Here is a 14,812-nt window from a genome sequence, read left to right on the forward strand (position 1 = left end):
ATCTGGATGATACCAGTTTGGAGATTAGAACCTGATTGACCTCAGAAAGTATTGCTTCTTTAAAAAAATGTTGCCTCTTCACATGTTGGAGGATTGGAATACAAATAAAAATAAATACTGGCCATGTCTACATGAGATGCTGACTGTGCAGTTGTTACTATGCAGTCATTTAGTACTTGTATAAACACATGCTAAATGACTTTGCAGTAACTGGAGTTACTGCACAGTCGCTTCAAGGAACAGCTGTTTTGTGATGCTGACTGAGCAATAGCTCACGATTATTGCACATTAGCATTGCATCATGTTTCCTGTCACGTGATGCTACCGTGCAGTTGTCATGGGCTACTGCACAGTTAGTGTCACATGTAGATGCAGCCACTATGTAGGACCTTAATCGTTGGGATCTGGGAAAGGTATAACTAGGACTGAATCTCAAGAAGATGACATCTTGGTTCATTCATAGTTTATGGTCCTTTTGAAACAAATGAAGATGTAATATGGGAGGAAGGCACAGGTGTGGAGAGCATGCATTGTTGGTGACTTCCCAAAGCTGGTGGCATCAGGATCATAAGCTGCTCCTTTGCTCCTGATGGCCTTTTATCAGCCAATTGACTGATGGCCTGCACTGAAAAATTCAAACCACGTGCCTTCAGTGGGGCAGCAGCACAAGCAAGCAGGCTAGGTAAGATAGCACATAGAAAACTACCATATTTTCTCACAAACTACACACCTTAGAATATAATGTGCACCTTGGTTTTGAAAGAGTTTTGGCCACATACAGCAGGGACAGAACCTACTCTTCGTCTGATTCACCTTCCCATTCCTGCTTAGCTAAAGCCAAGCTCCTGCTAAAGACTGGTGTCCATGCGTGGATCTGTGATTTGGAAAAAAGTTAAATACTCTCCAGCACTATGAAGTAAGAGGAAATAGAGCAGGAGCAACCAGCAGACAGCAAAACTGTGCTAAGAAAGGATATTTTGATTGATGAATCATCAAAACCATTAAAAAGAAGACATGATTGTTAGCACCTGTGGAGTGAAGAACATGAGCTATTAAGCCTATGGACTCCATCAGCTCCCTGAGGAATAATACTGTAGCTTCTAGACTGTGGCTCAGGCATCAAAGCAGGGTGCTTCTAACTCAGACAGAAAATAAGCTTAATACATGCACCTCCATTTTGGGAGGGCTGATTTTGGGGAAAAATGGGTATATTATATGTGAGAAAATATGGTATTTTAAATTCATAATGGACTTGACTTAATAGTAATGTTGAAATCCGTTTTAGGTTTAACTCTAGGAAAGCACTCCATATTTGTTTATATGAAAGCGCAAGAAGTACTGAAATGTCACATAAGCCTTCAAAATGGGTTTGAAGAATGGCTATAGTAGAATAAAAAGCTTCAAACTGGTGCTCTGCACACAGGTGTGTCTTTCTCTGCATTGGTGGAAAACTGCAGAACTGGGCCTCTAGTGAATGAATAATCATTAATTAATTAATTAATTAGTTAATTAATTAAAACAAAAGCATTATAATAATCCTAACCTGCTGGTGGAGGACTAACAGAAGAGGTTTCATCTTCATCTGTGAAAAGAAATATCAATTTTAAAAAACTGTGTAAAGAAAAAGAAACCACTGGAGATCATCTGTTTTAGTACAAGCAAATGAAAACTTAAAACCTGTAAAAGAAGGGGAAAAATCATGATTGTCAGAATCACTCATAATGGCAACTTCAAACTGATGAATAAAGCTTTGAGTGATTCAGTAGCTGAAATGGTAAACCTTAATGATCCAAGTAAGTTAAAAAAAAGGATGTGAAAATGTAAACTGTGATCTATTATTAAAACATGGATTTATATGGGAGTTGTTGAAGTGATTCCATTTGTTAGATGTAATCCACAATAAATACAAAAAAGCAACAATGAAATCAAGGTCAACCATATATCTGACCTTCTGAAGAAGATGATGTTTCACTGGTGTTCGCGTCTGCAAGTAAAATGTGTAGCACATACGTTCAACATAAATAAATCATTTCATACATTTAAGACATCACTCTTAAAAAAATGCGATTATATTTACATTTTGTAACTTCCATATTAGAATATTAATTCAAAATATAAGGGTCAGGCAACTGATTTTTTTTCCATATAAAAGTAAAACTTTAAAATATTGAAGCATTAGTAGACCACTGGGTTTTAATTTTAATAACAATGAATATTTATTATGATATTAATAAATCATGTATGAATGTTTCCATGTCTAATTTAGTAATTGTACTGTTATTTTGAAATCTTAGCCCATATACACTATCATGATTACACATTTTTAAAAAATCTTGGCAAACTGTGAAAATACTATTAAAACTGTAACATTAAAGGCTAGTGATAATACTCATGATTCTGAAAAAAACCCTTAGTGGCAAGATAAAAAGCATTCTCTAAAATAGTCCAGGATCTTATTTAGCTAATCTGTTTGAATCTTACATATTGAATTGAACACACTCAGAGCTCTAACTCTTTGGGGAAAATACTGGGCATATCTACACATGTGCTTTATTGCACATTAGCCTCTTTTAATGCACATTAAAGGGGCACTTAAAAAATCATGCTATTTAGTTAATCTGCATTAAAATAGGCTAATGTGCATTAAGCGTCACTTTAAAAACATGCTATTTAGTTAATACACATTACAAAAGGGTAATGTGCATTTCCCTAGTACCTCACAGTGGAGGTACGAGATTTAATGTACACATTAAAGCGCATTAATAGACATGTAGATGCACCCAGTGGGTTTGTCTACATGAGACATTTACTGTGCAGTAGACTAATTAGCTGTGCAGTAAATGTCTTGGTGTCTACACATGCATCCCTATTAGGCTGGAGTAAACTAATTTACAGGTACTATCCTGCTGCAGAATAAAAAAAACTCCACAGCAGTGCATGTGTAGATGCTGACCTGGTTGGCTGGGGCATAAGGGTGCTTCAGTGCAAGGGGCTGCCTACCGGCTAGCCCCATGCTGAAGCACCCTTATGCCCTAGCCATTTCTTCCGCAGTGCATTGAGCTGTGGGGAGCAGCCCCCTGACCCTCCTACCAGCCAGGGCTGCTCTGATCCAGCTCCATGTTCTGCAGGTGCACGTGCAAACATGCGTCCAGAAGCAATAAACTCCAGTATGATAAGCATCACATGAATATGCATGTGTAGATATGTCCAGTGAGTGTTAATATTTTTTAAATGAATGTTAGTAAAAAAATATAACTTTTACCTGTACGCATGTTGAAAAGCTAGAACAAACTAGATATAATTATAGTCTTTATGGCACACACACATGTTGACAGTTACATAAAGCTGTTCAATGGAAGTTGTCATTTGCAAGTTACTATAAAACTTCAGGTAAGTTCCTAAAGGGTGTGTCTACATGTCGCCATATGGTGACATGTTTACGGTGCCACGCTTCAGTACTTCTAAAAGGAAGCACAGTATGGGTGGTTACTGCACCATATGCATGGCACATGGGTAAATATTGTTGCTACATCACCGTATTGGCATGCTGTACCTGGGGAGCACACCGCTACAGCAACGTAGCTGGCAATTGCATGTAGACACACATGATCACAACATAGTGAGTCACAACATTGCCATAGGGTGATGTGTAAATGTACCCAAAGAAAAGGTAAAAGATTATTACCTGAGGTAAATTGGAGGGAGGGAGAGAGGGGCAGGGGGAAAGGAGTGGAAGTGAACATTTTTCAGAGTAAAATAAATATTTAATTTCTGCCCAGGACTCAAGAGCAACAGTTTAATTATTTATTTCCTTGAATAAAATATTTTAAAAACATTGTTGCTTAATGAAAGCATTCGTAGCATGTTCTTGCAAAGCTCTGCTCATATGAATACTTCCTCCTAATGTGATTAGTCCTAGTGAATCCAATGACGTCTATTTTCATGGTTAAAGATTTGCTAGATCGAGGCCGCTTTTAATATATAAATTATATGTACTATGAAAATAAATGTTTAAAGAAAGTATCAAAAAGGCATGACATTATTCTTTTGCTTTAGTATAAACATTCTAGTTTTCTTTTTCTTTCCTGGGATGAGTTTAATGATCCCTATTAAACTGCATATGAAACTTAAGGACTAATTAAACCATCTTAAATTTAGATTGTGTCCATTTCTGTAAACTCCTAGTCAAAGGTAGGTAATTTGAAGGCTGATAATTTCAATCGAGCTACACCTTCATAATACTTTACTTATGTAATTGTTATTAATTTATTAAACTTCTCCTTTTAAAAAAATCCTTTGGGAAAGGATGTTGACAATAAAATGTAGACCTTTCATATAAAGTAAAAGGATTTCCCAACAAAAATGAGCACAACACAAAGATCCTGGGAAGGTGATTTGTTATTCAGAGTAAAAGTTTCAAAAATATGCTCAGTAGGACAGATCCTGATGCACTCTGAGCACCTGCAACTTCTATTAGCATCAGTAGGGATTGCAGATTCTGGTTTCTAATGGAGACATGATAATAATGAGGTCATGACAAACATATTAAAAATTGAATATTGTGCTGATTGATCAGTAATTAGAAGGGATAATTGATTCCAGTGCAAGTATGATACCATGTTATATAAGAATTCAAAAGCATATTTCTTCCCCCTCCCTCACCCTTTTTGTTTTTACAATAATGCCATTGTGGCTGATGAATTGCTGTGAAGAGGAAAAGAATACAGTTGTGGCCTGAAAAATATTAACTTATCTCAGTCAGCACAATATGTTGGATGTAGTACATGTAGTTATCTGATGAAAGATAATAATCATGTCATAAAAGGAATGATCTAGCTTACTGCCATTCTATTGAAAGACTTGACAAACTAGAAGAACAAAAAAGGAGTTATTTGGTTTGCAAGCTGATGACTGTGTTGTCACCAGTGCAACCTATATTTCTTTCCAAACAAAATGTTAACGCAAACCACACCGTACATGTCAAGGCTAGTAAAATGTGATGACAAGGGAAACTAATCTAAAACAGGAAATGTCAGTGGGGCTATTTTGACTGATGAAATTAAAAAACTATCAGTCCATCACCCCTTAAATTTCTAATTTGCAGGATAGGATGGACTAATTATTAAATAAACAGGATGAATGGTTTTATAACAATGATTTATTTGTTTTCTATGTGAAAGTGATGGGCTAGTCTATGTTAGAAATACCATCTATTTAAAAAATGACAAAGACCCAAAAATATCAGACCTGCTGGTAGGATTACGATCATTATTTCACTCTCCTTTTCCTCTGTAAGTAAAATTTTAATGGAATATATTTAACAATTTACTGCATAAGAACTAGATAAGATGAAACCATCTGGTACAAATAAGTTGACTCCCTTTATATATTTGATATATTTCTCTTCAGACTTACACTATATTGGCTGGCATAGTACATAATTCAGTACAGGTTTTCTCTCTTTGGTCTATGTTTATCACACATATTTATACTGACTTAACTGAAATATATCATGTATGAATTTATGGCCTTGTGTTGACATGGCATTCACTGAAGATCAAAGTCTTAAATCTTTAATAGGACAAGTTCTGTGGTGGGGAAAAAAACACAATACATCCTGCAAAGGAGTTCACAGAAAACTTTCGCATTTATAATTTGATTTTATTATTTAGGTCTGAATGTTGACATTGTCAGTGTGTAAAAAACAGCGAAAGAGTAATGACTTATTTATGTATTGCTGAGATTAAAGCCTTGGATCCATTTTCTTTCTGTAAGATGTATTGCTTTGAAATGGACAATACAATAATACAGTTGTAATTCTACACTTAGCCACAACTTTAACAATTTTACAATTCTCCAGGAGTGCCAAAATTAATCAAAATAAGTATTATATTTATTGTAAATAAAAATATACCATAAGGCACGTGAAAATACCTGGATCTAGAATAAAATCCTAGCCATAATGAAGTAAGCAGGAGTTTTGCCATTACTTCAACACATCCAAGATTTCTTTCTCACATCAGTATGACTGTGGTGATAACTTAGAGGAGCTCATATAAAAACAGCAAAATGGATAAAGATAAAAGTATCTAACTTTTGTTGTATGTGAACATGTTGAACTATTCTAATTTAGTTTGTTAAATGGACTTTTAGCATTGCTTTTTAGTGTGCATAGAAATGAGGGAAAGGGGCATTTTATTGTATTATATTCTAATTGTATTCACTTTTTTTTTAAGTTGATCAATATGTTTCTTTCCAGGGAAGGATAAGTGGGTTCTGGTGACAGCCACATTCTCCTGGATGAGAGAGAGAGAGTGTACATGTTCCCAAAGCTCATCTATGCTGTCCTTCCCATTTTGGGAGGGACAGTAAGGGGAGAGGGATGGCCCTGCTTCTGAGACAGGGAAGTGGGAGTGGGTGGGAATAGGAGGAAATCAGGGCAGGGGTGGATTTTAATTTTGTTTTTAGGGTGGTATTGAGTGTGGTCTGAGAAGGAAGGTTAGGCTGGCTATGTGAGGGGATGGTCTTCTTAATCAGGGGAGTGGAAGAAGGGTGGATTGTTTTGAATTTGGGGTTTGTTTGTTTGTTTTGTGGTACCTTATTATTTTAATATTTTACTCTTTTCCCATAATTTTTGCCCTTCATTGTAAGATGCCCTAAACTTTTCTTCAAGAATGGTGGCACATCAATCCAAAAAGTAAATATGCTAATGAATTAATTTACAAAAAGTAATAAGGCAAAAATATTTCCATATATTACCATGTGATATATTTCTCTATAAAATTTTGTTAGCTTAGAAGAAAGGTTGGTAAAGTAATTAATATAATTCTTGTGAAAAACATCATATAGCATCAGAACTAGAACAACTGTAAGCACCACAGATTAGAAAAGAAGATGGAATTTACCTAAATATTACCTTTAGTATTGATACATGAAAATTTACTTTCAGTGATCCAATTACATCCTTAATCTTGATTTATAAGACATTCTTATGAACTTTATCAGTGATACATATTAAGTATGTGATGTAGGTATTTAAAAGATGCATAGGTAGGTCTTGGGGGTGAGTGTTAAGGTTATTAGAAGGTTTAAAATAATGTCAACACTCACTAATTTGAATATGTGAATGATCAAGTATTCATGGAAATTCCCTGAATACTTCATGCCCAGTCTTGTAAGAAAATGTTGTACCTTAAGTCACAGATCTATTTGTGGGTTGGCCTGTACATGCACTCCTCCTTGAAGAGCCAAGGGAGCACAGAATCTGCTTTAGGGGAAGCAATTTGTTACAGCTACTTACTAGGTGTAGCATGTTCTCCTCCTTGTGCCAACTCATTTTTGCTGGTCATCAAGTTGTGGGAGTGGCAGAGTCATTTACACTCTACTTCCTCTCTGCCTCCTACTCCTCTCGCACTTGCTTATGAAGTAACAGATCAATGGCCATGTGGATCCTTCTCTCTCTATGTCAGAAGCCATGATACAAAGAGGTTGCATGTGTACACATGGTGGTGCATAATTTTATCTTTTCCAGTTTACATCCCCTTTACACTAATAAAGACCTTTCACAATTTGACCCATATCTTTCAAACTGAGATCAGCATGTGGCTGAAGTTACAATAATTATTCTAGCAAACAATGCTGAATTAATGTTGGAATTTCCTTCTTTTTCAAAAGAAGAAATACTATTCAAGGAGCCCTGATGAGACATGGGGAGAAAATCTGTCATATGCATTTCTTTTATTGAAGGTGCCAGAATTCTCATTGCTCCTAAGGTGCAGGATGGAGGGCTAAGTGGGTCTTCTGTTGTGCAGCTTCCCTGATTAGCAGGAGATGAAGTCAAGCACTGTGGAGCTAAAGACCTCTGCTCCGTACACCTCAGGAGATGTGTCTCTGGAAAAAGTGCCCTAACCTACCCTGCTTCTGTGGTGCATTAAGCTCTATGGGGAACCACCTCTTTGTCTAATAATCAGTCCTTACCTATATCTGTCTATTAAAAAGTCTCTTAAAATTTTTTAAAAAGCCAGGAGTTTTCTTGTGTGAAACTCTGTACATCAGCCCTTGACTTCTAATCTTCTAGGACAGGCAGATTAATTAATAGGGATTATGTTTATAATTAAGGTGTTCACATACTTGCACATCTACCTATTCCCCCACCCCTGCACTACTCCATATATGAGATTTTGTTTGGTTCTCTCTCTCCTGTTTAGGGCATTACAGTGTGATCATTTGTATATGATAACGTTTCCTCAAAACATTATGCAAAACCCTAAATTAAATTTTCTTAAAATCATTCAGACTCCTAACAAGTAAAAGGATTCACATCATATTTCCCCTTCATACAGTTTCCAAGTAGAGTAATTCTGTTTCTTTTCAGCTTATTTTCATATCCAATAAAATAATTCAGTGTTGTACTTTAACTGAAGGCAACCTTAAATCTGTAATGAAAGCAACTACAGTGCTTCATAATAAAGCAAAAAGTAAATGGAATAGACATACAGTATAAATAAAATACATGAAACTTTTGTTGTGTGTGGGAACAGTAAAAATTCTGGTTTGTGGAGGAAATTTGGTATGATAAGTCAGTGCCCTGGATTTCAACAGCTATATGATAAGCAAGTAAAGAATAGGTCTAGGAATTTGAGAGAACTGAAGGTGCCAGGTACATGCAGCAAGTTACACAACTGCAAGTAACTAGGTGCAATGGTAAATCTTGTCCAGTCTGTGCTATGGAACAAACACTTCTTGACCTTCCATGATTTAAGAATAGACATAGGCACACTTAATATTGTATTTAAAGGTGTCATGTCTCAGTCACAGGAAAGTGAAATGAAGTACATGGGAATGTACATTCTTACGTAGTATAAAGTAACAGCAAAACTAAGAGCTGAATTTTTATCTCATTTGTATCACCAAAAATCTAGAGTAACTCCATAGAAGCTGGTTATGTCATTCTAGATTGATGTAACTGAGAGCACAATTCAATTTCAAAGATGGGTGCATTAAGTTACAGTTCCAAAATAGGTGGTCTGGTTTTGAACATGCTGAGCATTCGTCAGCCCCCACTGATGTTTATGCCAGCTGTTGGGTACTCAGCACTTTGGCAATCCTAACCACTGTACATAAGTGAAACAGCTGAAGTTTTATTAGCAGGATGAATGGTTGAGTGAAACCTAAAGAAAATACAGAGATAAAACATGCAGATATTTTAGTAGATGGCTGGGTGGAACCTAGAGAAAGATATTGATGAAACATGCAAAAGCTTTAGCAGGCATCTGAATGGCTGGATGGTACCTAAAGAAAGGGATAAGTAAGCTAAGTTTAGATTTGAATGATTATTTCAGCAGTTGAGAAGACAATGGAAGCAATATTTAATGCACAAGATGATGCTGCATTAAAAAGATAAAAGAAAAGAAAAGAAAACTGAGGAATGGACAATGGTTCAGTTTAAGATGACATGGTAGTAAATCAAGTGGGACCTTCTGCTGATTCACTTCCTGTTCTGTAAATAAAATGAATACTCAACAGCCAGAACTCAGTTTCAGTTTTCCCTTAGCATAAATCCATGGAAGGAGAAGTGCTGTACAAAAGTAGAAAATTATTCTTTTCATTTAATGATTTCCAAGGAAATACCTAGAAAAAGAACAGATTTTTCCACATGGTGACCCATTTTATTATCCACTGTTCCAACAAGGAACACAATACAGACAACTATTTAACCTTGAACAGACAAAAATTACCAGTTAGTAAGTAAAAGGACAGTTGCACAGACACACAGATAGTTATACTTTATCTTCCTAACTTCTGCCTCAATGCCTCAGAAATTATTTGGAACTTGTGAAGAAAATGGGTTAGATTTTCTTGATTAGTTACAGGATTCATATATAATGTGACCTCTCAAGACCTCCCATGTGCCAATGGTGGCTGATTGTTATAAACACAGTGGCAACTTCCCACACACGAGTACTGTGGAATTCAGAAATTACAGAAAGTCCAGTAAAGGATATCACTCAAAAAATCCTTGCTTGTCGTATTTTAGACATTGTTTGCTTAATCTATAAAGCTCCCAGTCTTTGTGCTAGCTAGGCATGAAATCCTTCTCCTTTCCACATGTTTCAGAGAAGGAAGTTATGGATGCATTTTTATAAATTAGTTAGCTTGTTGTTTTCTGGATTTCTTTGAATTTCTTTTTGGCAAAGTATCTTTTAAAATCTATATGTTGGGGCAGTCCTTTAAAGATCTAGGTGTGCGGGGAGGCCAGAATCAGAGAACCTCCTCCTGATCCTGTTACTCATGTGCCTGAACCTGCAGAAGGAAGGTTGAAAGTTCCTGGTGCCACACTTCCCACAGCATCCCTTAAACCAGCAGCTCTGCAATCCTGGGCTCACTGCATGCTGGCAAACTTAAAGTGTGCTGAGGGAAGTATGGAATCAGGAACCAGTTCCCTGATACCATGGGGTGTGTGTAGATGAAATGGGGGCCCAAAATTGAAGTGGTGGGTTTTTAAAAACATTGCTTTAATTTAGGGTCCTTTAAACCCTCGTATTGTGCACACACTCTGCTGACTTACCTGCCTCTCCGGAGGCAGGGAGGGAAGGGCAAGTTGCCGGCAGGTGGAGCAGTCCCTGGGCTGGGGTGGCGGCGGGGGCTGGTGCTTCCCTCCACAGCAGTGGCAGCCCCCCCTACCCCATGTGGCACCTGCCCACAGGCACCCAGCTCGGGCAGTCCCGGGGACCACCACAGCCATGGAGGGAAGCACCAGGCCCCTGCACAGCTCAGACAGGCAGGCTCCAGGGAAAAAAACCCAAAAAGATCAAGCTCCCCACTTTTCTTGGGTGGAACCTGCCTTCCTGGGCTGCTGCCAGGCTGCCTGCAGGGCTTCCTGCAGAGCTGTGGAACTGCATGGAGCCCAGTGCTTCACTCGTGACTGGTAGGGCATCAAACTAAAACTCCTGCTTCTACCCTGATCTGGCCCCCTTCAGCAGCCAGGGGGACCTCCATGCTCCCTCGGGGTGCATGCTGTGGGGCTGGATGAGAGCACGGGGCTGGTTCCTATGTGTTTGGGACCAAGAGAAACCTGCCAGTTGCAGCAGTAGTTGTCCTCCTTGCCCCATACATAGGGGGAGGGGTCCTGATGTGCAAGCGGTCAGGAGATAGCTGCCACTGCAGAGCTCTACCAGCCCCAGACACTTGAGGACAAGCCCCATGCCCATGGGACTTATCCATGCAGCCTGTGGCTGGCTGAGAGCTACCCCACTTTTGAGGCAGCTCCTAGCCAGCCCTGGGCTGGGTGGGGATTTCCCCAAGCAGCCCAAGGCTGGCTAGGAATTGTTCCCTGTCTGGGGCAGCTCCTATCCAGGTCTGGGCTGGGTGGGGAAATTCCCAAGGAGCCTGGAGCTGGCCAGGAACTGACCCTCCCGGAGGAAGTAGGGAGCTTCCGAGTCCCAACACTGCTCGGCTTCCAGCTTCTGTGGGGAGCCAGGAGCCAAGCAGTGCTGGGATGGGGGTGGGAGAGGGGGCATGGAGGGTAGAGAGCTCCACTGTCTGTGTGCTGTGCAGCTTCCAGCTTCTGGGGGGAGCCAGAAGCCCCCTAGTGTTGGGGCTGACTGGGAGCAAATTTGCTCCTGGTCAGCATCTACACATGCACTACTGTGCAGTATGTACTGCACAGTTGGTTTACTACCTGTATTTAAAGGTAGTAGCTAACTGCACAGTAGACAAATTCACTGCACAGCAAATGATTCACACGTAGTTGCTGACACTTTACTGTGCAGTAATTAGTCTACTGTGCAGTAAAGTGTCTCATATAAGGCACACTCAGTGAGAAGCCAGATGTTGGGAATCCACCCCCAGTTTCCACAGCACTGGCAGATGTGAATGGATCTGGGAATTTTATTCCAAATCCCAAAAAGCGTGCATCTTGCCATGCCAGATCTTGAATGTCTGGCATGGCACAATGAGCAGGTTTTGGGGATCTGAGAAAAAAATCCGCAGATCCCATTAAGTATTTATATGAACATCTGCCAGGAGCCTTAAAAGAAACATATACAATGACTTCCTTGTTTCAATTACTTGTGTATTGCTATATTAAAGAAGCATCTAGATAATGAGAGAAGGCAATCTTTTTTTATTTAATGCTACAAAATCTTGATATTTCACTATTCAATTTTTATTGGAACTTTTATTTAAATGGTTGCTGCCAGATTAAGCAAGATTAGAAATGTATACACTTCTATTTTTAGTTGTTTATTGAAATCCTAAACAATGTTTTAAATATAAAATTATCCATAGCACTAGAAGTAAATAGGTCAGTATCTGGAAAGACAGCTACCCTGCAGCAAACTCCTTTGCTCTTTACTGGCATGAAGATTTAAAAATACATATTAAAAATGTGTAAAAAGATAAGCAGTAGCATTTGAAAGGACACTTACCATGGTTTTCTTTTAGTTAAGGAAAATGTTGACTTGTAGGCAGAGAGAAAGGTACAATACACACTCAATGAATGAGCAAAATGCTTTTCGGATATCAAAATTCAGGCAGGGGAAACTAACTTCCAGGATGTAAGGCAAAAGCCTTCACCTTAGTTTCTATATGTCCGGGGTGCACAATGCCCCAGAAAAGCATACGAGTTGCTAAGAATGACAAATTTGAGGCCCTTGCACAATATTTTTGTGGCAAAATAACAGTGCTTTGCAAACAACAGGTAGTAAAATAACATGCACTGAAGCTCTGTCCATCATGTATATTCTGCAATTCATTCATTCTTAATATATGCATTCTTATTTTGTTGACATAAATGGACATGCTGTGCTGCACACACTTCCCAAATTACCCTGTATACAAGTCTGAGATGCCATGTAATATCTTTGTATAAAGGTAATCCATAATTTCCCAACTAAAAAAAACAAAAAAATCAGAATGTATTTTCAAGATCTTTTGTGATGGGCCAATAAAAAAAAACAACTTTCAAATAAATAATTCTTAGGTCAACTATAAACAGATCTTGGTCTGATTTAGGCTTTTATCAGAATAAAAATTCCCCAAACTTACACTTGAATGAATCAATAAATTAGATTGTCCATTTCAAAGTGTATTTCAAAGTGAATATAAAATAAAATATATATTATGTTTGAGCTTTCTTTCTCATTGAGATGAATACAATTTGACCCAATTATCCTAAATATGTCTTCCTGAATGAAGGAATTGACATCTGAGGACCCCATTCCAATCTCAGCTGTGTAGCAAAATACTTACGCATCTTGAAAATGTGGCTTTTTTAGATGCATGTCTAAGTGAGCCTCTGTGTGTGTGTGTGTGTGTGTGTGTGTGTGCGCATGTGTACTCACGTGCATGCACAGCAGTTGACTTTTCAAGGAATTTTTTAGAACTACAGGTAGCATTCAGGTTGTTTGTTGGGCCCTAAGTAAGGGCAAATTAAAAATTGTGATGATTTACATACTGAAGAATATATGAAAGTTGGTGGAATTTGTTGACCATTGGTCTACTGCAAAAATAGTGTGTGATACTAAGTTTCTGAGGTAAAACAGAAGCAGCCTGGGATGAAAAAATGGGATCTACCTCATTTAAGAACTACTAGTATTCCCTGATCTGAGTTTCAATCAACTCTTTCAGTGTCCCAGCCATTCCTACTTGTTGCTCATACAAGTTGTCGGAAAGCTGATCCATGGAGAGGGACCTTTTTATCTATTGTTACTAAGAAATGCTGCTTATCAAAGGTTAGGGAGTTTCTTACTTGTTTACAGAACTTTTGAAGGAAACTCATAAGCAGCATCATTTCCTTGTGCTGAACAAGTCATGCAGAAACAAATAATCCAGGAAACTCCAAACCATACTAATAAAATATGCTTCAACCAAATGCTAAATAAAAAGGTTCAAACAAGCTAGCATCAGCACAGCATTTGATGTTTTCTCTGCTTTCAGCTTTTGTGGTATGTTTGAAGACTCACCTTTAGCCTGTCCAGCTTCACCCTCTTTTGGTGCTTTTTGTTCTGTGTAGGAAGTACAAGCACATTTTTGAGAGAATCTTAAACTAAACAGAAAAATTTATATACAAAATTTACAAAAAATTACATTAACATTTTAGATCAGGACTGTGCAAACATGGCTACTTCTTGGAGCATTAATGATTGTAGAACAGTGGGGCCAAATTCATCTGGTACCATGGGCTTGATGAGTGGTGCAGGGTGGTCAATAAGCCTGAAACACTATTCAGGGCTGGTTCACAGAGCTGGATCATTCCCACGGGTCTGGAAATTTGGTGGTGGAATGAGTGGTGGTAGCAGCAATTAACATTGCCACTACTCCCCTGCTGTACCTTGCTCATCCCTGTTGTAGAGCTATACTTTTTCACAACAATGTTACATATCAAAATGCAAGTGTAATATTGGTTTTGATGTTACTGGATGATGCACCATTTAAAAGGATATTCACTGTTCTGTTCTATGGAGACACGATGTCACCTTTTTTGAAAGCAGTGAGTCCTAGACCTTTGCTCTCTTTGGAACTGATACACAAACCTTTGAAGCCAATTTTAAGATTGCAGTTGGAAGACTAAAGTAAGACTAAAGCTGACTATAAAATCAGACATTGATTCTGTCACATTGATACTGACTCCTTAACTCCACTCAATTTGTTTTTAGATATGGATACAGTACAAACAGACAGTGCTGCGTGTATTGGCTGATATTTCTTTTTTTGGGAAGGATGACGATTAAGTCTACATGATAATTTTTCTCAGCTATCTGCTTTTAAAATTGTTGACAGTGTGGTTTTTCCAACTAGTTCATAATTCCCA

At 38.2% G+C, this 14,812-nt stretch overlaps 1 protein-coding gene across 5 annotated transcripts in view; it reads right to left on the minus strand.

Annotated features, from left to right (window-relative positions):
• MYBPC1 (myosin binding protein C, slow type) overlaps positions 1–14,812 on the minus strand; it is a 111,552-nt gene that overhangs the window by 67,212 nt on the left and 29,528 nt on the right. For 3 of the 5 annotated variants that reach the window (XM_006019523.3, XM_006019525.3, XM_014517913.2), the window contains exons 3-5: positions 13,965–14,006; positions 1,949–1,984; positions 1,544–1,582 (exon numbers count right to left, since the gene is read on the minus strand). In XM_006019523.3, the coding sequence (XP_006019585.1) occupies positions 1,544–1,582; positions 1,949–1,984; positions 13,965–14,006 (117 nt within the window). The remainder of the gene's footprint in view (positions 1–1,543; positions 1,583–1,948; positions 1,985–13,964; positions 14,007–14,812) is intronic. The other 2 variants (XM_014517912.2, XM_014517914.2) reach the window with 2 other exon arrangements.

Source organism: Alligator sinensis, unplaced genomic scaffold (assembly GCF_000455745.1).
Source record: "Alligator sinensis unplaced genomic scaffold, ASM45574v1 scaffold74_2, whole genome shotgun sequence".
Lineage (NCBI taxonomy): Eukaryota > Metazoa > Chordata > Crocodylia > Alligatoridae > Alligator > Alligator sinensis.